This window comes from Oncorhynchus mykiss, chromosome 16 (genome assembly GCF_057628025.1).
Source record: "Oncorhynchus mykiss isolate SJ-2025 chromosome 16, ASM5762802v1, whole genome shotgun sequence".
Taxonomy (NCBI): Eukaryota; Metazoa; Chordata; class Actinopteri; order Salmoniformes; family Salmonidae; genus Oncorhynchus; species Oncorhynchus mykiss.
Window position 1 is genome coordinate 22,863,471 of NC_143037.1, and position 26,196 is coordinate 22,889,666.

Consider the following 26,196-nt stretch of genomic DNA (forward strand, 5'->3'; position numbering starts at 1 on the left):
TCAGTAAATGTCTGTCTCTGCTTTTCAGATAAAAGCCAAACTGAGAGGTCAGTGGATGTTTGACGACGTCAAACTGAGTAGGAAAGTACAGCTGAACGAATAGATTATCCACCAGAAGAGGGGAAAGCGTATATTTCCACATGCAAAGTGGGAATTCAGGTTTAAGCATTTCATTGCACTCTACACTCTTCTCACGATACCTTAATTTGTGAAAAGGAAACAGATGTCGAATTTGACCAGTTGTGGCCATAGCTTTGCACAACACTTTGCATAAAAGATGTCGAATTTTCCCAGTTGCGGCCATATCTTTGCACAACACATTGTATAACTCTCCAGGGCATTTTGGGAGAGGAAAATAAATAGAGAAAACAAGAAAACTGAGTCAGAGTTAGAGTTCGACACTGTCAAGTGTGTCCATCACGAGAGCGTCACTATTGATCTGCATTGACAGGTAAAGTGCATTTGGTTCTTATATATTGCTGAACAATGGCTGTAATTTCATCAGACATTACTACCATGTTATTCTTTCCTAAAATTGTTTACCTACATTAAATTCTAATTGAATATATGGAACCAATGGGGAGAGTCAATTCCATGAATTCGTTAAATTCATGATTTTGGTATTTCTAGGACAGTATCATTTTGATATCAATGCGGATGACACCAACATCACCCAAGAGTACAGTAACCGTTTCGTTAAGGATGTTCTTTTCAAACAGGTTTCTAATCTTAAAGATTCAATTCAATATGGATCCAACAACTCTGACTTATCTCCAGTTTATATTTATATTTGCTCAGTCACTAATATAGAGTATTTTCTAAATTACTCACTATTTCAGATTTAAATTAAACTAGACCTGTAAAATGTAAATTGTCCAGTATTGACCCAGACTAAGTCCCAGGTTAAGGTTGATGATTAGGTATTGCATCATATCATGTCTTATTTTCTTTAACCGTCTTTGTGTGTGTGTGTGTGTGTGTGTGTGTGTGTGTGTGTGTGCGCGTGTGTGCGTGTGTGTGTGTGTGCATGCCTGCTGTTAGAGTGCCTAGTGAAGGTATTCACATGCCTTTGCTACATTCAATTACATGTTTTTTTACTGTTCTACAGAACCTACTCTGAAGTAAATAAAAAACAAAGATGTCTTGATTCCGATGGTTTTCACACCCCAGGGTGAATACTGAAGCACCTTTGGTGGCAATTACAGCTGTGAAGAATTTTGAATAATATTCCAACGTCTTTGCTCAACTTTTGGGGGCGACATAAATCCATTGTTTTTGGCAAAATTGCTCAAGATCAGTCAATTTGGTTGGTGAACATTGATGGACAGCAATATTCAAGTGTTGTCTCTCAAGTGGACTTAAGACTGAACCACGCAGGAACACGCAACACCTCTTCGAAAGCCATTTTGATGCGTCTTTGACTTTCAAATTCATTTAATAGCCTGCAGAAAAATACAACAATCCCAGTGTTAGGTTTCCCTCTAAGTTTGTACCTTGTCAATGCCCCTTTCATATTTATTTTGGTCCTGAGAAAACTCCTCAGTCCTTAGCAGTGACAACAAGCATAACCATAACATGATGCTGCCACCACAATACATGTGATGGGTTTCACTCCGAGATTTTTATTTTTTTATTTTATTTTAATTATTTTTATTTCACCTTTATTTAACCAGGTAGGCAAGTTGAGAACAAGTTCTCATTTACAATTGCGACCTGCGAGATGGGTTCCCAAACCTTACGTTTTTAATTTAGGCCAAAAAGTTACATTCGTGCTATTTATTTGCAGACACTGTTTTCCAGAGCGACTCACAGGAGCAATTAGGGTTAAGTGCCTTGCTCAAGGACACAGCGACAGATTTTTCACCTAGTCGGCTCAGGGATTTGAACCAGCGACCTTTCGGTTACTGGCCCAATGCTCTTAACCTGCCGCCCCACTGCCTTGTAGTATTACTTAATGTCCTTGAGTCAAACAGGAAGTTTGATTTGGATTCTTCTTCTTTTTGAACAGGCTTCCTTCTTCTTACTCTGTCATAGGGGATATTGGGGTAAATTAAGAAATGTTTAACATTCAGCATCACTCTGTCAAGGGAAAAATAGTTTTCTTTATAAAATAGTTTTATTTCTATTTCTAGTTTTATTTCTGAACAAAAATAATAAACGCAACATGCCACCTCCACATTTCTGTACTGAGTGAACTATTCCCTCTCACCTTTAAAACCACGTCTATCTTTATTTCCCAAACACAGTTCAACATAATCACAATTACTTTTTGAATCATTTTAACACAGGCTTAACACTTAACAAACACTTTGTACTTTTTGTAACACTACACTTCTAACATGCAGTGCTGTGAAAAAGAATTTTCCCCCTTTCTGATTTTCTCTATTTCTGCTCTTTTCGGACACGGAATGTTTTCAGATCTTCAACCAAAACCTAATATTATATGAAGGGAACCTAAGTGAACAAATGACACACAATGTTAATACTCACACTATTTCATGTATTCAATTAACAAACTTATGCAACACCCAATGCCCCCGTGTGAAAAAGTAATTGCCACCTCACACTCAACAACTAGTTGTGTCACCTTTAGCTGCAATGACTGCAACCATGGTTGCAACACTTCACATGGTTGTTAATCAGTCTCACATCCCTATGGAGGAATTCTGTCCCAGTCTTCCATGCAGAACTGCTTTAACTCAGGGACATTGGTGGGTTTTCGAACATGTCTTGCCACAGCATATCAATTGGGATTATGTCTGGACTTTGACTACGCCACTTCAAATGCGTTGCTTTTTAACCATTTACATGTAGACTTGATTGTGTGTTTTGGATCACTGTCTTGCTGCATGGCCCAGCTGCACTTCAGCTTCAGCTCATGTACAGTTGGCCTGACATTCTCCGTTAGAATTCTCTGATACAGAGCAGAATTCATAGTTCCTTCAATGATGGCAAGTTTTCCAGGTCCTGAGGCAGCAAAGCATCCCCAAACCATCACACTACCGCCACCATTCTTGACCCGTTGGTATCAAATCAAATTGTATTAGTCACATGAGCCGAATACAACCTTACAGTGAAATGCTTACATACGAGCCCCAAACCAACAATTAAGTTTTAAAAAATACGAATAAGAAATAAAAATAACAAGTAATTAAAGAGCAGCAGTAAAATAACAATAGCGAGACTAATATACAGGGGGGATACCAGCACAGAGTCAATGTGCGGGGGCACCGGTTATTTGAGGTAATATGTACATGTAGGTAGATGACAACAACAGAGAGTAGCAGGGGTGTAAAAGAGGGAGGTGGGGGGGCACAATGCAAATTGTCTGGGTGGCCATTTGATTAGATGTTCAGGAGTCTAACGGCTTGGGGGTAGTAGCTGTTAAGAAGTCTCTTGGACCTAGACTTGGTGCTCCAGTACCGCTGCCGTGCGGTAGCAGAGAGAACAGTCTATGACTAGGGTGGCTGGAATCTTTGACACCGCCTGGTATAGAGGTCCTGGATGGCAGGAAGCTTGGCCCCAGTGATGTACTGGGCCTTACACTACCCTCTGTAGTGCTTTGCTGAGCAGCTGCCATACCAGGCAGTGATGCTCTCAATGGTGCAGCTGTAGAACCTTTTGAGAATCTTTTCAGTCTCCTGAGGGGGAATAGGTTTTGTCGTGCCCTCTTCACGACTGTCTTGGTGTGTTTGGACCATGTTAGTTTGTTGGTGATGTGGACACCAAGGAACTTGAAGCTCTCAACCTGTTCCACTACAGCCACGTCGATGAGAATGGGGGCGTGCTCGGTCCTCTTTTTCCTGTAGTCCACAATCATCTTTTTTTGTCTTGATGACGTTGAGGGAGAGGTTGTTGTCCTGGCACCCCCATTAGGCTGTCTCGTCATTGTCGGTGATCAGGCCTACCGCTGTGGTGTCATCGGCAAACTTAATAATGGTGTTGGAGTCGTGCCTGGCCGTGCAGTCATGATTGAACAGGGAATACAGGACGGGACTGAGCACGCACCCTTGAGCGGCCCCTGTGTTGAGGATCAGCGTGGCGGATGTGTTGTTACCTACCCTTACCCCCTGAGGGCGGCCCGTCAGGATGTCCAGGATCCAGGTGCAGAGGGAGGTGTTTAGTCCCAGGGTCCTTAGCTTATTGATGAGCTTTGAGGGCACTATTGTGCTGAACGCTGAGCTGTAGTCAATGAATAACATTCTCACATAGGTGTTCCTTTTGTCCAGATGGGAAAGGGCAGTGTGGAGTGCAATAGAGATTGCATCATCTGTGGACCTGTTAGGGGTCTAGGGTTTCTGGGATAATGGTGTTGATGTGAGCCATGACCAGCCGTTCAAAGCACTTCATGGCTACAGACATGATTGCCAAGGGTTGGTAGTCATTTAGGCAGATTACTTTAGTGTTCTGGGGCACAGGGACTATGATGGTCTGCTTAAAACATGTTGGTATTACAGACTAGGACAGGGAGAGGCTGAAAATGTCAGTGAAGACACTTGCCAGTTGGTCAGCGCATGTTCGCACGCAGTACATGTCCTGGTAATCCGTCTGGCCCTACAGCCTTTTGAATGTTGACCTGTTTTAAGGTCTTACTCACATCGGCTGCGGAGAGCGTGATCACACAGTCTTCTGGAACAGCTGGTGCTCTCATGCATATTTCAGTGTTATTTGCCTCGAAGCGAGCATAGAAGTAGTTTAGCTTGTCTGGTAGGCTCGCGTCACTGGGCAGCTCTCGGCTGTGCTTCCCTTTGTAGTCTGTAGTGGTTTCAAGCCCTGCCACATCCGACGAGTGTCAGAGCCGGTGTAGTGTGATTTGATCTTAGTCCTGTATTGATGCTTTGCCTGTTTGACGGTTCGTCGCAGGGCATAGCGGGATTTCTTATAAGCTTCAGGGTTAGAGTCCCACTCCTTGAATATGGCAGTGCTAGCCTTTAGCTCAGTGCGGATGTTGCCTGTAATCCATGGCTTCTGGTTGTGGTATGTATGTACGGTCACTGTGGGGACGACATCATCGATGCACTTATTGCTGACGCCAATGACTGATGTTGTGTACTCCTCAACGCTATCGGAGAAATCCCGGAACATATTCCAGTCTGTGCTAGCAAAACAGTCCTGTAGCTTAGCACCTGCTTCATCTGACCACTTTTTTATTGATCGAATCACTGGTGCTTCCTGCTTAAATTTTAGCTTGTAAGCAGGAATCAAGAGGATAGAATTATGATCAGATTTGCCAAATGGAGGGCGAGGGAGAGCTTTGTATGCATTTCTGTGTATGGAGAAAAGGTGGTCCAGAGTTTTTCCCTCTGGTTGCACATTAACATGCTGATAGAAATTTGGTAAGACGGATTTAAGTGTCCCTGCATTAAAGCCCCTCGGCTACTAGGAGTACCGCCTCTGGGTGAACGTTTTCCTGTTTGCTTCTGGCGGAATACAGCTAATTCAGTGCGGTCTTAGTGCCAGCATCAGTCTGTGGTGGTATGTAGACAGCTACAAAAAATACAGATGAAAACTCTCTAGGTAGATAGTGTGGTCTACAGCTTATCATGAGATACCCTACCTCAGGCGAGCAAAACCTTCTAGACTTCCTTAGATATCATGCACCAGCTGTTATTTACAAAAATACATAGTCCGCCGCCCCTTGTCTTACCAGACGTGACTGTTCTATTCTGCCGATACAGCGTATAACCAGCAAGCTGTATGTTGATAATGACGTCATTCAGCCACGACTCCGTGAAGCACAAGATATTACAGTTTTGAATGTTCTGTTGGTAGTTTAATCTTCCACATAGGTCATCAATTTTATTTCCCAGAGATCACAGGTTTACTAGCAGAATGGAAGGAAGTGGGGGTTTCTTCGATTGCCTACGAATTCTCAGAAGGCAGCCCGCCCTATGGCCCCTTCTCCGACTTCTCTTCACGTTTTGACTATATTATTCCACACAGCTAGGAGGATGCACTTTCATGATAGGTTTAGGACCTCATATTGAAGCTTTTACCGAACCCAACTGATGTATAGAACACTTTTTAAATGATCTACTTTGGTTTAGACACAAGCATCATGAAACCTCTAACACAAACATCTATTTGACTGGGTGAAAATCTGTGTTTTGGACCTAACTTGCTTAACACTTCTTCCATGTGGGTTCTTCCTCTCACAGGCTCCATGAAATGATGACCTCATCCTAAATATTTGGTCAAATTATTAATTGTGTGTTCGGTTTCCTAGTAACAAGGGTTGGCTCAACTTACCCCTTTGGCTCAACTTACCCCAATATTACTAGGTTAGTAATGTGGAGTGAATGCAATGTTGTGGATCCATGCACTGCTCTCTCTCAGCTCAACCAATTAACGCTGTGGCTGTTTTAAACTCATATTTGGCCTCCTAGTGATATCCCTTATTAGTTTCCGTTCTTTCCTTCAGCTCAGATAGGAAGGAGGCCAGATACTCACAGTGCCAGTTTGATATGATGCACCATCCACGGATGAATTACCATACTTGACCATACTCAAAGGGATATTCCGTGTCTTAGAATTGTTTTATAACCTCCCCTGATATGTGCCTGCCTAAAAATGTATCCCTGACATGTTTTTAAAGCTCATTGGTGGCTCTATGGTTGAGTCATTGTTTGAAACTTTGAAACTCACTGTCCAACTAAGGGACCTTACAGGGGAAGGGGAAGTTATTCTTAAACAGGGGAAGTTATTCTTAAATCATGGGACCCACTACTTTTGCAAACAGGTGGACGCTATTAAATCAATTGTGTTATTCTTCATCAATTAAAGGACGCCCCCAGAGTAAGTTGCCGCCACTATTTCGATGTATTTTCCTGTCCTATAGATAAAATGCACATTTAGGTTCCACCTCTGAAGAATGACAAAGGCTACTTACAGTTGAAGTCGGAAGTTTACATACACTTAGGTTGGAGTCATTAAAACTAGTTTTTCAACCACTCCACACATTCCTTGTTAACAAACTATAGTTTTGGCAAGTCGGTTAGGACATCTACTGTGTGCATGACACAAGTCATTTTTCCAACAAATTGTTTTACAGACAGATTATTTCACTTATAATTCACTGTCACAATTCCAGTGAGTCAGAAGTTTACATACACTAATTTCACTGTGCCTGTAAACAGCTTGGAAAATTCCAGAAAATTATGTAATGGCTTTAGAAGCTTCTGATAGGCTAATTGACATCCTTTGACTGAGGTTTAACCTGTGGATGTATTTCAAGGCCTACCTTCAAACTCAGTGCCTCTTTGCTTGACATCATGGGAAAATCAAAAGAAATCAGGCAAAACCTCAGAAAATAAATTGTAGACCTCCACAAGTCTGGTTCATCCTTGGGAGCAATTTCCAAACACCTGAAGGTACCACGTTCATCTGTACAAACAATAGTACGCAAGTATAAACACCATGGGACCTCGCAGCCATCATACCTCTCAGGAAGGAGACGCGTTCTCTCTCCTAGAGATGAACGTACTTTGGTGCGAAAAGTGCAAATCAATCCCAGAACAACAGCAAAGGTTTTGTGGAGATGCTGGAGGAAACAGGTACAAAAGCATCTATATCCACAGTAAAACAGGTCCTATATCGACATAACCTGAAAGGCCGCTCAGCAAGGAAAAAAAACACTGCTCCAAAACCGCCATTAAAAAGCCACATTACGGTTTGCAACTGCACATGGGGACAAAGATCATACTTTTTGGAGAAATGTCCTCTGGTCTGATGAAACAAAAATAGAACTGTTCGGCCATAATGACCATTGTTATGTTTGGAGGAAAAAGAGAGAGGCTTGCAAGCTGAAGAACACCATCCCAACCATGAAGCACAGGGGTGGAAGCATCATGTTGTGATGGTGCTTTGCTGCAGGAGGGACTGGTGCACTTCACAAAATAGATGGCATCATGAGGTAGCAAATTCTGTGGATATATTGAAGCAACATCTCAAGACATCAGTCAGGAAGATAATGCTTGGTCGCAAATGGGTCTTCCAAATGGACAATGGCCCCAAGCATACTTCCAAAGTTGTGGCAAAATGGTTTAAGGACAACAAAGTCAAGGTATTAGAGTGGCCATCACAAAGCCCTGACCTCAATCCCACAGAAAATGTGTGGGCAGAACTGAAAAAGTGTGTGCGAGCGAGCAAGGAGGCCTACAAACCAGACTCAGTTACACTAGCACTGTCACGAGGAATGGGCCAAAATTCACCAAACTTATTGTGGGAAGCTTGTGGAAAGCTACCCGAAACGTTTGACCCAAGTTAAACAATTTAAAGGCAATGATACCAAATACTAATTGAGTGTATGTAAACTTCTGAGCCACTGGGAATGTGATGGGAAAAATAAAAGCTGAAATAAATCACTCTCTCTAGTATTATTCTGACATTTCACATTCTTAAAATAAAGTGGTGATCCTAACTGACCTAAGACAGGGAATTGTTCCTAGGGTTAAATGTCAGGAATGGTGAAAAACTGAGTTTAAATGCATTTGCTATTTTTATTTGCTCCATGGCTCAGGCGGCCAAGTGGACACAAGGCTGTTTGGCTCATCTCAGTCACAAGGAGGAATAACTTTACAGGTGTTTCTGATTAATAAACAATGCCATGCTGGTGGGTGGTAACCAAGGGGCCAGGGTTCCTTTCTTGAAGCATGTTTTTAACTGCTCCTACAGTTTTGCTTCGGTACTGCAGTTTAATTGACTCCCAGCCCAGATAGACAATTTCCATGTAGAGAATTTCCACATAGAGAAGTCAGATTTGAACATTCCTTATAAGACACTTCAGTCATCACCTTTGTGCACAAATCATCTATTGAATTATTCAAATAATTGTCGCTGAGGCAAAAACCATTTTTTAGCACTCATAGCCAAAGATACACTACATGACCAAAAGTATATGGAGGCCTGCTTGTTGAACATCTCATTCCAAAATTATGGGCATTAATATGGAGTTGGACCCCCCTTTGCTGCTAAAATAGCTTCCACTCTTCTTGGAAAGCTTTCCACTAAATGTTGAAATTGCAGCGGGGACTTGCTTCCATTCAGCCACAAGAGCATTAGTGAGGTCAGTCAATGATGTTGGCCAATTAGGCCTGGCTTGCAGTCGGCGTTCCAATTCATCCCAAAGTTCGATGGGGTTCAGGTCAGGGCTCTGTGCAGGCCAGTCAAGTTCTTCCACACCGCTCTCGACAAACCATTTCTGAATGGACCTCGCTTTGTGCACAGGGGAGTTGTCATGCTGAAACAGGAAAGGGCCTTCCCCAAACTGTTGCCACAAAGTTTTAACCTTTCTGGTGCAGGCGTTCCGCTAGTGACCCACCTGGACAACATCCGATGAAATTGCAGATCGCCAAATTCAAAATACAGAAATAGTCATAATAAACATTCATAAAAATACAAGTGTTATACATCGGCTTAAAGATGAACTTCTTTTTAATCCAGCAGCTTTGTCAGATTTCAAAAAGACTTTACGGTGAAAGCATACCATGCGATTATCTGAGGACAACGCCCCGCTTACAACAGCATACAAACATTTTCCAACCTAGTAGAGGAGTCACGAAAGTCAGAAATAGCAATAAAATGAATCACTTACCTTTGAAGATCTTCATCTGGTTGCATTCACAAGAGTCCCAGCTACACAATAAATGTTTGTTTTGTTCGATAACATCCCTCTTTATATCCCAAAAACTCAGTTTTGTTGGCACGTTTTGTCCAGTAATCCACTGGCTCAAAGGTGGTCAAAACATGCAGATGAATACATCCTAATAGTACCGGTAAAGTTTGTCGAAACATGTCAAACAATGTTTATAATTAATCCTCAGGTAGTCAATTGTCTAAATAATCGATAATATTTCAACCGGACAATAGCGTATTCAATAGAAAGGAAAAACAACGAAGGGCACGCACTCGGTCACACGCGCAAACCAGCACTGCATGATTCCTCAGTCCACTGACAGAAAGGTCTCATTCTTCTTCATTTTTCAGAAAACAAGCCTGAAACAATGGCTAAAGACTGTTGACATCTAGTGGAAGCCATAGGAACTGCAATCTGGGTCCCAACCAATTAGATACTCTATAGGCATTCAATTGAAAACTACCCACATCGAAAAAAATCCCACTTCCTGGATGGATTTTCCTCAGGTTTTTGCCTGCCATATCAGTTCTGTTATACTCACAGACATGATTTTAACAGTTTTGGAAACTTTAGAGTGTTTTCTATTCACGTCTACCAATTATATGCATATCCTAGCTTCTGGGCCTGAGTAACAGGCAGTTTACTTTGGGCACGCTTCTCATACAGACGTCAAAATACTGCCCCCAAGCCATAAGAAGTTTTAAGCACAAAACCGTCTAGAATGTCATTGTATGCTGTAGCGTTAATATTTCCCTTCACTGGAACTAAGGGGCCTAGCCCAAACCATGAAAAACAGCCCCAGACCCTTATTCCTCCTCCACCAATCTTTACAGTTAACACTATGCATTGGGGAAGGTAGCGTTCTTCTGGCATCCGCCAAACCCAGATTCTTCCATCGGACTGCCAGGTGGTGAAGCGTGACTCATTACTCCAGAGAACGCATCCCCACTGCTCCAGAGTCCAATGGCGGCAAGTTTTACAGCACTCCAGCCTATGCTTGGAATTGTGCATGGTGATCTTAGGCTTGTGTGTGGCTGCTCGGACATGGACTAACAGTTATTGTGCTGACGTTGCTTCCAGAGAAGTTTGGAACTCGGTTGTGAGTGTTACAACCGAAGACAGACCATTTGTATGTGCTAAGTGCTTCAGCACTCTGCAGTCCCATTCTGTGATCTTGTGTGGCCTACCACTTCGCGGCTGATCCGTTGTTGCTCCTAGACATTTCCACTTCACAATAACAGCACTTACAGTTGACCGGGGCAGCTCTAGCAGAGCAGAAATTTGACAAACTGACTTGTTGGAAAGGTGGCATCCTATGATGGTGCTACGTTGAAAGTCACTGAGCTCTTCAGTAAGGCCATTCTACTGCCAATGTTTGTCTATGGAGATTGTATGGCTGTGTGCTCAATTTTATACATCTGTCTGCAACGGGTGTGGCTGAAATAGCCGAATCCACAAACGTTTTTAATTGATTTTATTGAACCTTTATTTAACTAGGCAATTTGAAGGGGTGTCCACATACTTGTATATATATAGTGTATGTAAATTCAACCAACCAATAGGAATATATAAACATCAAATACATATTTCTGCAGTGTCAAGTGGAAACATAACCAACACTATTACGGCAACTGCACCACCCGCAACTGCAGGGCTCTCCAGAGGGTGTTGCCCTCCAGGACACCTACAGCGCCCGATGTCACAGGAAGGCCAAAATGATCATCAAAGGACATCAACCACCTGAGCCACTGCCTGTTCACCCCGTTATCATCCAGAAGGTCAGTAAAGGTGCATCAAAGCTGGGACCGAGAGACTGAAAAACAGCTTCGATCTCAAGGCCATCAGAAGGTTAAATAGCCATCAGTAGCCACATTAGAGGCTGCTGCCCTATATACATACACTTGAAATCACTGGCCACTTTAATAATGTTTACATATTTTGCATTACTCATCTCATATGTATATAATGTATTCTATCCTATTCTACTGTATCTTAGTCTATGCCGCTCTGACATTGCTCATCCAAATATTTATATATTATTAATTCCATTCCTTTACTTTAGATTGCGTCTATTGTTAGATATTACTTGTTAGATATTACTGCACTATTGGAGATAGAAAAACAAGCATTTTGCTACCACCACAATAACATCTGCTAAGCATGTGTATGTAACAAATACAATTTGATTTGATTTACATGGGCATTTAAGACTTTGAAAATATGAAATATGGTATGCATTCCCTTTTTATATTTAAATAAAGGGCAGTAAAACTGTGTAAAGGGAATCAAGACTTTCACAAGCAGGGCTGAGCAATTAACCAAAAATGTTACTAAACAACTAATTGACAGACGTTGGTTCACGATCAGCTCCTTTGTCTTGCTGACGTTGAGAGAGAGGTTGTTGTCCTGGCACCACACTGCCAGGTCTCTGACCTCCTCCCTATAAGCTGTCTCATCGTCGTTGGTGATCAGGTCTACAGTACCACCGTCGTGTCGTCTGCAAACTTGATGGTGTTGGAGTCGTGCGCTGCCACGCAGTCGTGGGTGAACAGGGAGTATAGGAAGAGACTAAACACGCACCCCTGAGGGGACCCCATGTTGAGGGTCAGCGTGGCAGATGTGTTGTTGCCTACCCTTACCACTTTTTGTCACACCTGGACTACTGCCCAGTCAAATGATCAAAATATATACAAATCTTTCTCATCAGTAACGTTCTTGTTAATGATTATTGTATTTATTGTTATTTTAGATTTTCTGTCTCCCTGATATCACTTTCCACCCTGTGTCATAGCTGCGGGAAGGATGTTTTAGATAGGGAGTGCTGTCAACAGGGTGGGTTTATCAGGGGGTACTGCAGCACCCCAACCTCCCGTGACTATGGCCTGTATGCAGAGGGGCATCAGAATTCAAATAAAAACATGTCTTAACCTTTTTGTAGTTAACAAATCCAATATTGAAACGTACGAACTAGAGTAACATTAACAAGCATTGAAAAGATGAATCCATTCTTCTCGAATAAAAAAAAATCTCTCTGTTTTTGAATCACGATTGTAATGTCAGTCGGCTAATAGGCTATGCTTCGGACGGGGAGGGGCCTACACACACACACACACACACACACAAACTGGCAAAGATTTTCAGCTGGCAGGCAGACAGACACTGGAAAAAGTTTGAGTGACAAGAGTGAGGGCTTTAAATAGGCGCTTTGTTGCATTTTTTTGTGGGACTGGAAAAAAATGCTGGAATGTAAAATAACGTCATTAACTGGTTCCCATGCTTTTAAAATGCTGGTTCCATTCATGATTCTGATTCTGTTCCTCAAAAAACATTATTTTCAATTTTCGATTGTTCCCTGAACCGGTTCCAACCCCTGCTTTACAAACTCACTTCAATCTACTTTTTCCACAGCCTCAGGTCAAAGCAATTCTTTCTGAAATAACTCTGTGCTTCAGTCCATGTCTTCCGCAGGTTCACCAGATGATACTGACACTGCTAATTGTTTGGACAAGGGTGTTTTTGTGGAAGGAAGGATTGTGGTTGTAAAAAGTAAATTGTTTGGTTCGGTGAGATTTAGAAAAAAAACTCTAACCTTGTAAAAGGGCAATGAATAACATTCTCCACTGAATGACTATAGAAAGTCTTCCTCCTATACACATACAGTGCCCAGTGAATAGTGCTGAGCGATTAGAGCTTTTTGAGGTTGGTTTCAGTTAGATTATTAAAATAATCACGGTTTTAGATTTTGGTATCGATCATTTACTTTAACATTAAACACATTATGAAATATTGACATTACAATGATTTTAGGAAATTCCAAAGACAAAAATAGTGAACATTCAATTGCCAAAACATTGAAAATATTACATTTTCTCTGTCAGGCCCACATTGGTAGACATCAATAGAAAAATAGAATATATAATAAAATATATCAGAAATAGTCAAATATATCAGTTGTGTATATTACTTTGATTACTTTATTATTTTAGGTAGCAGACAGACCATCTACGTCATGTGCTCCCAATACTGTACTGTCTTTAGTCATCCTATTTACCTAGCCTGCCTTAGTATGCTGCAGAGCTGTCTGACAAAATCATTTGACTAGTTCTTCAAAGTAGATAAGGAATACTTTCACGAACTGTCTGTCCCTCTCGTTGTTGTGTTGTACATTCCTCTCTCATGTGGTTAGCCCCCTGCTCCAAGAGAACTCAACATGTGCAGGGCATGTTACAAGCAGAAAAGTAAATAAAGTATACTTATAAAGACAGAAAACTGGGGTTACATGTAGCCTAGTCAGCGTATGGAAAAGTCAGAGGCAAGCTAGCCAGCCAGAGACTTCAGAGGACGTCGGCTACTTCATTAGGTTACCTGGATAGTGGTGAGAAACAACAGGCCATACAGAGGATGTTTGCAGCGGACACTGTAGCCTCCATAGAAATACGAATGAATATGTCTATGGTAGCCTCCTTGTTTGACAGGCAGATGGTGGGACATCCTTTTTCACAGGGGTGTAGGAAAAATACAGTTTAAGCCAAATTTGTACATTTACCTGCTTATGATTTCTGAAATTTGATAGGCTATTTTAGTCAACCTGTCTAGTCAGTCCTGGCTTACCTGCAGCTTATTTTCAGTCATCACTTGTTGCCCTATAAGACAAATAAATTATAATGCATAGGCTAATAAATAAATCAGTACTGAAGAACAAATGTCTTAAATCATAAATCGGTGTTCCAGCTGTGTATTTGATCTGCGAGTGTGCTAGCACCAGCCGAGCAAGCCTCCCTCTTTGGGTGCGTTCGTAAATTCACTCTGGCTATCTACTCCGATTTCAGAGCGCTCTGTCTGAGTGTGCCAGAGCGTAGAATAACTGAATTTGCGAACGTGCATGAATATGACCGGTGTCAGTAAATTTCGGCATAAAAACCTAATTATTTATGACAACAGTACAGTCACCAACGCTCTAGATAACATGAAAACAGCCAAACCAGATCTGATAGGGCATGTAAAATGGTCAGAGTGAGGTGTTCTCTCATTTGCGTCTTGAAGTAGCTAGCAAGCTAGCCAATGTCAGCAAATTAGCTTGGGTGCTTGACGGATTTTATGAACGCCCTTTGGCACTCCAGATTTAATTTCCGAACACACCCGTTAGTGCCAGTAATGGACGTTCCGAACACTGAATATATGAGTCTAAGATGTAGTTTTCAAATATAAAGTTTGTATGTCCGAACTCAGAATCAAATATGCTTCCAAAAAATAAAATGGTCGCTGTGGTGGAACGTTTAGGCACAAGCTTGATGTAGTCATTCATTGCGTGCTATAAATATGGGACCACATACCTAACTACTTTAATACACACATAAGTGAATTTGTTCCAATACTTTTGATCCCCTAAAATGGACGGTCTTGGTACAAAAAGTGCTGAAATTTCTAAACGGTTCATCCCGATATGGATGAAAATACCCTCAAATTAAAGCTGACATATTGCACTTTAACGTCATAGTCATTGTTCGATTTCAAATTCAAACCTTTTGGAATATTGAGCCAAAAGAAGAAAAAAGGCTTCACTGTCCCCCTAATTACAGAGGGCACTGTCCTATTCAATAGGAGGAAATGTGTTTTTGATTGAATAATTAAATCAAACATTTCAGAACAAAGATTTGACTACACAATAACAAGAAGGTTTAGATATTAACTTTGTGATTGTGCTTTTCATTGGGACAATTTTGTATTAACTGACAACTGTTGATACCCAGATGAAAAAATACTACAGTACACTATGGCATAAATACTGTAGTATTACTATATTTATATATTATAGTATTCACTGTCGTGTTCTTGCAGACTTTACTGTAGTATTCACTACAGTGTTTTTGAGGACATGACTGTAGTATACTGTAGTATTTACAGTACTATAGTAATTACTGTAATGGAGGAATACTATAGCGTGTAGTATAGTATTCTACAACATTCTATAGTAAGTACTTCACATGATCGAGGGACACTAGTGTGGGATATAGTATTATACACTATATTATAGTTTACTAATGTTTACTACAGAATTTTATAGTAAGTACTATATTATTCTATAGTAAACTGTAGTATTTTTTCATGTAGGTATCGTTCAAATCTCAAATTATTTCTAAATAAAAGCATTGGGTATCACTCAAAACATTAAATGGCAAAGACGTAACCAATATTCAGCATTTATCTGGACACTCCAATCAGATAACAGATAATAAAACCTACAGATTATTGTTCCTTGTTATGGAAGTCATTATCATAGTTTGTGTTCTCTCTTTGTGTCATAGGGTAAACAGTCTGCCATCATGCAGTGGATGTTATTCCTAGTGCTGTTCTCAGGTCAGTGTCTTTATTCAATGTCTACTCACTATCATCAAGTGTGAAGCGCAAAACCAGGGGTTAAGGGCCGTCAATTTTTTTTTTTTTCCCTGTGTTTATTTAAATCATTGTACAACAGCTGAATGAAAGTAACACTACCAAGGTCTGACAGAAATGGATCAGTGTAATTTCCTGATAGTTGCTGGTTGAAAATACAATCTACACAGGATCTTCTAAATCAGCAGGTTTTGCATGGGTGGAGTTTCGGCTTGCCTGGTGAAATCACTATTGAAATAAATGTTTTAGGTTGTAATCTTTCACATGACTGGGAATACATATATGCATCTGTTGGTCACAAATATCTTTAAAAAAAAAGGTAGGGGTGTGGTTAAAAAAAAAAGTCAGTATCTAGTGTGACCACCATTTGCCTCATGCAGGGTGACATCTCCTTCGAATAGAGTTGATCAGGCTGTTGATTGTGGCCTGTGGAATGTTGTCCCACTCCTCTTCAATGGCTGTGCGAAGTTGCTGGATATTGGCGGGAACTGGAACACGCTGTCGTACACGTCGACCCAGAGCATCCCAAACATGCTCAACGGGTGACATGTTTGGTGAGTATGCAGGCCATGGAAGAACTGGGACATTTTCAGCTCCCAGGAATTGTCTACAGATCCTTGCTTCATGGGGGCGTGCATTATCATGCTGAAACATGAGGTGATGGCGGCGGATGAATGGCACAGCAATTGGCCTCAGGATCTTGTCATAGTATCTCTGTGCATTCAAATTGCCATTGATAAAATGTAATTGTATTCGTTGTCCGTAGCTTATGCCTGCCTATACCATAACCCCACTGCCACCACGGGGCACACTATTCACAACGTTGACATCAGCAAACCACTCGCCTACACAACGGCATCTGCCCGATACAGTTGAAACCGGGATTCATCCATGAAGAGCACATTTCTCCAGCGTGCCAGTGGCCATTGAAGGTGAGCATTTGCCCACAGAATTCGGTTAACACACCGAACTGCAGTCAGGTCAAGACCCTGGTGAGGACGACGAGCACGCAGATGAGCACAGAGACATCTGTGGCATTGTGTTGTTTGACAACTGCACATTTTACAGTGGCCTTTTATTGTCCCCCAGCACAAGGTGCACCTGTGTAATGATCATGCTGTTTAATCTTGATATGCCATACATGTCAGGTGGATGGATTATTTTGGCTAAGGATAAATGTTCACTAACAGATGTAAACAAATTTGTGCACAAAATTTGAGCGAATAAGCGTTTTGTGCGTATTGAACATTTCTGGGATCTTTTATTTCAGCTCATGAAACATGGGACCAACACTTTACATGTGTGTTAATATTTTAGTTCAGTATACTTGCTTGAATTTTGGGGGGGGTTGCAAAAATGCTGTTTTTCTTTCTTTTATCATTTTTTGATGGAAAACTATTACAGTAAAAGCAGTGGTGTAAAGTACTTAAGTAAAAATACTTTAAAGCACTGCTTAAGTCGTTTTGGGGGGGTATCTGTACTTTACTATTTATATTTTTGACAACTTTTACTTCACTACATTCCTAAAGATAATAATGTACTTTTTACTCCATACATTTTCCCTGTCACCCAAAAGTACTTGTTATATTTTGACAGGAAAATGGTCAGATTCACACAGTTATCAAGAGAACATTCCTGGTCATCCCTACTGCCTCTGATCTGGTGGACTCACTAAATACAAATGCTTTGTTTGTAAATTAGTGTTGGAGTGTGCCCTTGGCAATCCATCAATAAAAAAATGTATATATATTTTGCTGTCTGGTTTGCTGAATATAAGGAATTTGAAATGGTTTGTACTTTTACTTTGGATACTTAAGTACATTTTAGCAATTCTATTTCCTTTTAATACTTAAGTATATTTCAAACCAAATACTTTTAGACTTTTACTCAAGTGGTATTTTACTGGGTGACTTTCACTTTTACTTGAGTCATTTTCTAATAAGGTATCTTTACTTTTACTCAAGCATGACAATTTAGTACTTTTTCGACCACTGAGTAAAAGTAAAGATACCTTAATAGATTAATAGAAAATTACCCAAGTAAAAGTGAAAGTCACCCAGTAAAATACTACTTGAGTAAAAGTCTAAAAGGTATTTGGTTTTAAATTTACTTAAGTATTTTTTGATACCGAGATAAAAACAGCTGCCCTGGGTCTTTAAAGAGAATTGTTCAAGACAATTTGCCACCATGTGAGTTTGGCTGTGGATTGTCCTGTTCAAAAAGCAGGAACCACAATTATTTCCCTATCGTTCCGTTTCCTGAACAGAGAGGATATTTTTTCTATTCCCGAAGCCTAAAAATGTCCAGACCAGAGTAGTAACTCCCCCTGCCAGCATCACAACCCAAGTGTTAGGGGGAAACAGTGAAATGTAAAAAAAATAATGAAGTAAATTCTCCTTTAAATAACGTCAACCTCAGTTGCCCCTATCACTCCCATAGATGTTTAGCTAGCGGTGGATGAACTTAGCTTAAGTTTGTAGTGGTTGTTTACAGAACACCAAACCATACAGTTTCTCCTGGCCCATAGACTTCTTTCAGGGTGAGGAACCATGGAACAATAAGTTTGCCCTTTAAAGGTCATTGTAGAATTGAAGCTGGACACAGGCAGATAGTTTAGTAGACTCCTGATTTTCTTTAGTGGACTACCCAAAATTGGGTAGTACAAGAACTAATGTTACGAGAGGTTTCTTAAAAGCTGCAGTCTGTGATCAGTATAAGCCGCAAAGATCAAAATCGCAGATTTTCTTAAATTATATATTTAGCAATGAAATGTTTATGATGTTGAAGAAATCCCATTAAAAGCAGATGGAAAGTTTTTCGGGGCACAAAAAAATGTAATAGTTCAAGCAACAGAGACCATCTTCCTGAATGTTGAAAATAAAATGTGTGTCCTTGCTACAGCAGTCTTCATTTTTATTGGTAGTGGAAGCAGTAGTTATAGTTTATTTTATTCCCGTAACCGTACACTCTTAGCACCTTTTTTTCTATCTAGAACCAAAAGGGTTTATTCTGCTGTCCCATAGGAGAACCCTTTGAAGGACCAGTTTTGGTTCCAGGTATAACTCTTTCGGGTTCCATGTAGAACCCTCTGTGGAAGGGGTTCTACATGGAACCCAGAATAGTTATACCTGGAACCAAAACTGGTTCTCCTATAGGGACAGCTGCAGAACCCTTTTTTATGTGTAGTGGTGACTGTAGAAATAGTAGTATTGAGTGTAGTAGTACAGCATCAGTAATGTACTGTAATGGTAGTAGTAGTGACATATGGAAGTAAAGGCGTTACTGACTGAAGTACAGTAATATTGACTTTCTAATGTTTTATTGAGCCCCCCCCAGTATTTTGGTTCGAACAGTCGGAAGATGTGGTTTGAACAGTGGATTCACTCCACAAAAACCCCAGCGTTGAGCTGAGCACAACTGCAGATCCGAGTCACATGGCATCATTGTAAATGATGTCACACTGCTTGCTTACCAAGTACCGCTTCTCCCTAATTTGGCTATTAACAAGGCTCGAACTCGGGACCTCTGCCTCGCAAACATTCGTGACCACTCTCCTGAAGCGTCTCTACCCGTTGCTATATTGATTGCGTAAGGGGAGACACTTGACGAGTGAGTTTCACAGATCCCAATCTGCTTCACATGCTTATGTAGAGGGATAAATTATGAAAAGGGTATTCTGATTTTGATTCACTTTTTCTACTCTAGTGACAGACGTAACAGAACCAGTAAACGGAACTATGACGGCTGCCTCTACACCTGTTATGACAACAAGAGGTAATAATGCTGCATCCTATGTGATATGATAAATAGACCTACAGTACAATACCTTATAGGGGACAGTGGGGAATGAGCCATTTTTTACAATTCTAATCATTACGTCAAGGAAATATAGTATTCTTTCTAACAAATATATCAACAGATACTGTTAGAGTGAAGCAAGTAAAAAAAATTGTCTCTATACTTCAAAACTTTGTATTTGAAATCAAACAATGATTATGAGGTTAAAGTGCAGACTGTCAACTTTAATTTTAGGGTATATTTATCCTATCGGGTAAACCGTTTAGAAATGACAACACTTTTTGTACGTGGTCCCTTCATTTTAGGAGAACAAAGGTATTGGGACAAATTCACTTATATTGTAAGAAAGTAGTAAAAAGTTGGGTATTTGGTCCCATATACATAGCGGTTCACACGATAGGGATGAAAATACCCTCAAATTAACGCTGAAAATCTGCACTTTAACCTCAATCATTGTTTAATTTCAAATCTAAACTTTTGGAGTATAGAGCCAAAAGAAGAAAACAATTGTTCCCTGTCCCATATCGAGTTCATATGCATGACATTTTTCTAAAATACTATGCAATTACTGACAAAAAATGTAATCATCATTTGTATGGGGTATGTTCAGCCTTTGGCTCAACTTGCCCTGGCCAAATGGCACAATTTACCCAAAAGCAAAACATTTATTATATTAGCCCACACAGCTACAAGATAATTTACCAAACTTTGGTAATTTACTTTTTTTAATGTATTCATATATAGTATTAATTTATTATATATGTGTCCACATTGTCCATGAGTTTCTAGTGGATAAACCTTATGGTTCAAGAGAAAATAGCCTAATTAATAATAAATGATTACCTAAAATCCTTGAAAGATACCAACATTCTGGTAGTTTACTGGTCAACTTTGGAAGTTTCCAGTATTATACCCTCCCTTAACAACCATAACAAGGATGCACTTTCATGCTAGACTTAGGAACTCGTATTGTAGCTTATAGAGAACCCAACTAATGTATAAAACAGTCTTAAAACTATCTATTTAGGTTTTGATACACGCATCATGAAACCGCAGACACAAATTCACTTGACATTGGGGAAATTTGTTTTTTGGACCAAACTTCCTACATTTTTTCATGTGGTTTCTTCCTTCACAGACTCCATGAAATGACGATGGCCTCTATCTAAATATTTGGTCACATTATTCATTTTGTGTATAGTTTCCTAGAAACAAGGGTTGGCTCAACTAACCCTTTGGCACGATTTATCCCACGCTCCCCTACTGCTTGCATCTGAATCTGAGCCCTCTCCCCTACTTTTAGTTGGTGATGGTTGGTGATGGGAAGTTTGGGTCTTCGTTCCTTTGATTCAATAATGCCCAGAGGCCAATGCATACAGGGCCTCTACCAGCGAACAATGAACTCAAAACTCAAAAGAATCATGATTCTACAAGACTCTCGTTCTGAGACTAATACAACTGGGCTTCAAAACAATGTACATTTCGGATTGCTAGGCATACAAATAAGATTATTCTTGATACCTTTAAAAAAAAACAAGGTTTAGTTGCCGCCGCAACCGTACTAGATTGTGAACGACTCGTCTTGGCGGATTGCAATTGCTTGGCTACCGTCGGGAGATTAGCACATTATCATTAATATTAACTGCAGCGACCCCCCGAAACAATTCGTTCTCGAGTTTGTTGAGCAGAAGCAGGCTGTGTAATGTTTGGTTCTACACAGCAGTGTTCATCGATAACCTTCAATTATCAATTCATTGGGTACATTTTTACACCATGCAATCAGTTATCAGTTCTAAACATGTCTTTTCCCTTCTCTAAACTGTTTGCATGATCTATTTTCCTGTGCGCACATACTGCATGATAGACAGTTGGTGGTCGGAGCATGTCTTCGGAGCCGCAGAGGCAGAGGAGCGCATATCAATCCTGCTGAATAATATATAAACCCGCTGAAGAATATATCCATCCTGCTGAAGAATTCATTGCGGCCAGCAGGTCAAATTTAACGACTAAAAGGAATTAGTTACTCGTAAAAACTAACCCTGACTCGAGTCAGTAAAAAGAGTTGTGCAGTTTGAGAACAATTTGTTATTTTTGAACGTCACTACTTTCAGTGAGCATGAAATAAACACTCCAGACGCTAATAGGTAGACCAACAGCTTTTATCAACATTGGGATACTTACTATTCATAATGATGTACTACTTTATTTTATATTTATAGATTGTGCAACGACACCTTTTTGCCATCAAGCACACCATGAAGACTTTCTTCTCCTCTATTTTGACATGTACCCATCTGTCAATCTCTCGGTCTTCTCCAGAGATGCCCACCATCCGCATGGTGAACGGCAACAACCGCTGCCAGGGCCGTGTGGAGGTGTTCCACATCAATCAGTGGGGCACGGTGTGTGATGACTTTTGGGACCTTCAAGATGCCCAGGTGGTGTGTGGGCAGCTGGGCTGTGGCACCGCCATCTCAGCCAATCCTCAGGCCTACTTCGGCACCGGCTTGGACCCTATCCTCTTAGATGATGTAGACTGCAATGGAAGCGAGATAGATCTCACAAACTGCTCCCACTTAGGCTGGGGGATGCACAACTGTAACCATGACGAGGACGCTGGAGTCATCTGCACAGGTAAGGGATTCGATTCTAAGGAGTTGTGTGCTTTTACTTATCAATGGGAACGTGTATAAAGATTTCGGAATTCAGATATGACGTCATTGTTTTAGAAGCGCTACTAAACCGTGCACTTTTACACAAGGGGTTACCAACATTCAAATAACGATTGACATATTTTCATTAAAAACGTTATTTTTATTCATACTATTGCATCCTTCTACAAGATATAGTCCCGACACAAATGTAGCGTTGCCAGAGACGCGACCCAGTCGTTTCAGTCTTTTTATTCTGTATGTATGGGCACGAACCAGTCGTTCGTTCTTAATGTTCCATTGCTATATTGGCTGGAAACGTTCTTATCCCTTGATTGCTACAGCAGCTAGCCAACTACGGCTAATTTACAGTCATTTCAAAAAGTGCAGCCAGAATATCAGCAAAGTAGCTACATTTGTTTAAGTTGTTTTCTAGTAACATTAATTTGGATGCATCCATAACAATGAGCTAATGAGGCGATTTCGCCTGGTATAGAACATGTGCTCACTCCAGGACACTGCTGTTCAGAGGAGCTACCAACAACACAGCTACAGTAAAACAATCCCTTCAAACTGAAGCTAAATTAGCTGCGTTTCGTTTTACTTTTTTCAATAGATTTCTTTTTTTAAATACCATAAAAATGATGCAAGCTGATTCATGATTTCGACTGGCTGAGAAACGCTGCCTGCCAGCAAGGTTTATACAAATCTCCGCCGTTGAAAACAACATTTCAGTTTAAAAGAGGTGTCAGTGGATTGCGCAGTCTGATGGAACAGAGTAAATAGGCATTTGACGTCATCGTCGGTAAATTTGTGCAACAGACACGGGCTGGAATGCGGTTTTCACCAATCAGCATTCAGGATTAGACCCAGGCGTTGTATAATACGTCAATAAATCAGCACTTGTTTTTCAAATTGCCGGAGTATTTGAGATATAATTGGGATCATGTATGCTGTACTAATGATGATTTAAAAAATGAGTAATTGAGTGCAATGTACAATAGGCGAAGTTCGCTAACTAGGAATTTGTGGTAAGTGATGGAGGCCACCATCTTTATGCACCTCCGCTATTGTGTGATAATGATTGTTTGTGCATGTGAAGCAACCAAGACAGACTGTAACGGGAGAGATTGCTCTAAAATTGCTGTATATTTTGATTGGTAGAATATACACTATATACACAAAAGTATGTGGACACCCCTTCAAATTAGTGGATTTGGCTATGTGTATATAGTGTATGTGGACCACTCTTGCTTTGGTTACCACTGCTAAATTCAGCATTTTCCCCAGATAAATAGTGTGATGTTCTACCATCTGTGCTGTCTATTGATAGAGTCCCCCACTAAGACGATACAGATGGTGAGAATGGAGCTGACCCCTGATTCACCTACGAACTTAAGTGATCCTGCCGTGAGTGAGGCCATTTTGCAGCAGGTGAGTCTCACTCTCTACTCAACTGTATATTGGGCTTTCTCAACCGGCAGACTCCGGTCCCAGCAGGAACAGACCCAAAGCCCAATGCAATTCTTTACAAACATATTTCAGTTATAAAACGCAGTCATGGAGATCAATTAGGAGTAGAACTAAGAGTACATTATGGAACCCTACAATACTATAAAATATATTCAGTAAATGACTCTTCTTTTCAGATAAAAGCCAAACTGAGAGCTCAGGGGATGTCTGACACCGTTAAACTGAGTTGGAAAGTGCAGCCCGATTAAGAAATTTTCCACAAGAAGGAGATGGGAAAGAGTCCGAAAAAGAGGAGGAAGAGGTCAGAACTTTAAATACACATAGGCAATAATACAGTGTACAAACCATTAAGAACACCTTCCCAATATTAAAAGGTACTATGCACTATATTCATTGATTAAAATGTTTTTTTTTTATTACCTATAGTAACTGCTATAATGCTTGATATTGAACAATAATGCTTCCTATTGAATTTCTTTATATAACCATAAGATAATTTTTGCTTTAATACAGAAAAAACAAGTTTTATTGTAAATGTGTGATATACAGTTCAATGTTTAAAGGACCATTTTTTTAATCTTTAATTTACCCTATAATGAATAACTTTAATTAGCATGGAGCCTTACTTTAGGGGAGGCAGGTAGCCTAGTGGTTAGAGCATTGGGCCAGTAACTGAAAGGTTGGTGGATCGAATCCCCAATCTGACAAGGTAAAAATCTGTTCGTCTGCCCCTGAACAAGGCAGTTAACCCACTGTTCCAAGGCAGTCATTGAAAAATAAGAATTTGTTCTTAACTGACTTGCCTAGTTAAATAAAGGTTACATTTTTTATTTAATTACTTGAAATATGGGTATACGGTTGGAAGTTTACATACACTTAGGTTGGAGTCATTAAAACTTGTTTTTCAACCACTCCACAAATTTCTTGTTAACAAACTATAGTTTTGGCAAGTCGGTTAGGACATCTACTTTGTGCGTGACAAGTTATTTTTCCAACAATTGTTTACAGACATATTATTTCACTTATAATTCACTGTATCACAATTCCAGTGGGTCAAAAGTTTACATACACCAAGTTGACTGTGCCTTTAAACAGCTTGGAAAATGATGTTGTGGCTTTAGAAGCTTCTGATAGGCTAATTGACATAATTGGAGGTGTACCTGTGGATGTACACTGCTCAAAAAAATAAAGGGAACACTAAAATAACACATCCTAGATCTGAATGAATGAAATATTCTTATTAAATACTTTTTTCTTTACATAGTTGAATGTGCTGACAACAAAATCACACAAAAATTATCAAATTTATCAACCCATGGAGGTCTGGATTTGGAGTCACACTCAAAATTAAATTGGAAAACCACACTACAGGCTGATCCAACTTTGATGTCCTTAAAACAAGTCAAAATGAGGCTCAGTAGTGTGTGTGTGGCCTCCACGTGCCTGTATGACCTCCCTACAACGCCTGGGCATGCTCCTGATGAGGTGGCGGATGGTCTCCTGAGTGATCTCCTCCCAGACCTGGACTAAAGCATCCGCCAACTCCTGGACAGTCTGTGGTGCAACGTGGCGTTGGTGGATGGAGCGAGACATGATGTCCCAGATGTGCTCAATTGGATTCAGGTCTGAAAAACGGGCGGGCCAGTCCATAGCATCAATGCCTTCCTCTTGCAGGAACTGCTGACACACTCCAGCCACATGAGGTCTAGCATTGTCTTGCATTAGGAGAAACCCAGGGCCAACCGCACCAGCATATGGTCTCACAAGGGGTCTGAGGATCTCATCTCGGTACCTAATGGCAGTCAGGCTACCTCTGGCGAGCACATGGAGGGCTGTGCGGCCCCCCAAAGAAATGCTGCCCCACACCATGACTGACCCACCGCCAAACCAGTCATGCTGGAGGATGTTGCAGGCTGCAGAACGTTCCCCACGGCGCCTCCAGACTGTCACGTCTGTCACATGAAAGCAGGATCACACTGAGGACATCTGTAAAGAGCACAGGGTGCCAGTGGCGAATTTGCCAATCTTGGTGTTCTCTGGAAAATGCCAAACGTCCTGCACGGTGTTGGGCTGTAAGCACAACCCCCACCTGTGGACGTTGGGCCCTCATGCCACCCTCATGGAGTCTGTTTCTGACCGTTTGAGCAGACACATGCACATTTGTGGCCTACTGGAGGTCATTTTGCAGGGCTCTGGCAGTGCTCCTCCTGCTCCTCCTTGCACAAAGGCGGAGGTAGCGGTCCTGCT

At 40.8% G+C, this 26,196-nt stretch overlaps 1 protein-coding gene across 1 annotated transcript; it reads left to right on the top strand.

Moving 5' to 3' along the window:
- The first annotated feature begins 312 nt into the window (after positions 1–312).
- LOC110491658 (scavenger receptor cysteine-rich domain-containing group B protein) lies at positions 313–24,338 on the top strand. Its single transcript, XM_090202309.1, has 7 exons — positions 313–451; positions 11,230–11,412; positions 15,940–15,991; positions 19,733–19,801; positions 22,145–22,459; positions 23,810–23,910; positions 24,126–24,338. The coding sequence occupies exons 2-7, from the start codon at positions 11,350–11,352 to the stop codon at positions 24,195–24,197; spliced, it is 672 nt and encodes a 223-aa protein (XP_090058435.1). The 5' UTR covers positions 313–451; positions 11,230–11,349; the 3' UTR covers positions 24,198–24,338.
- The last annotated feature ends 1,858 nt before the right edge of the window (positions 24,339–26,196 follow it).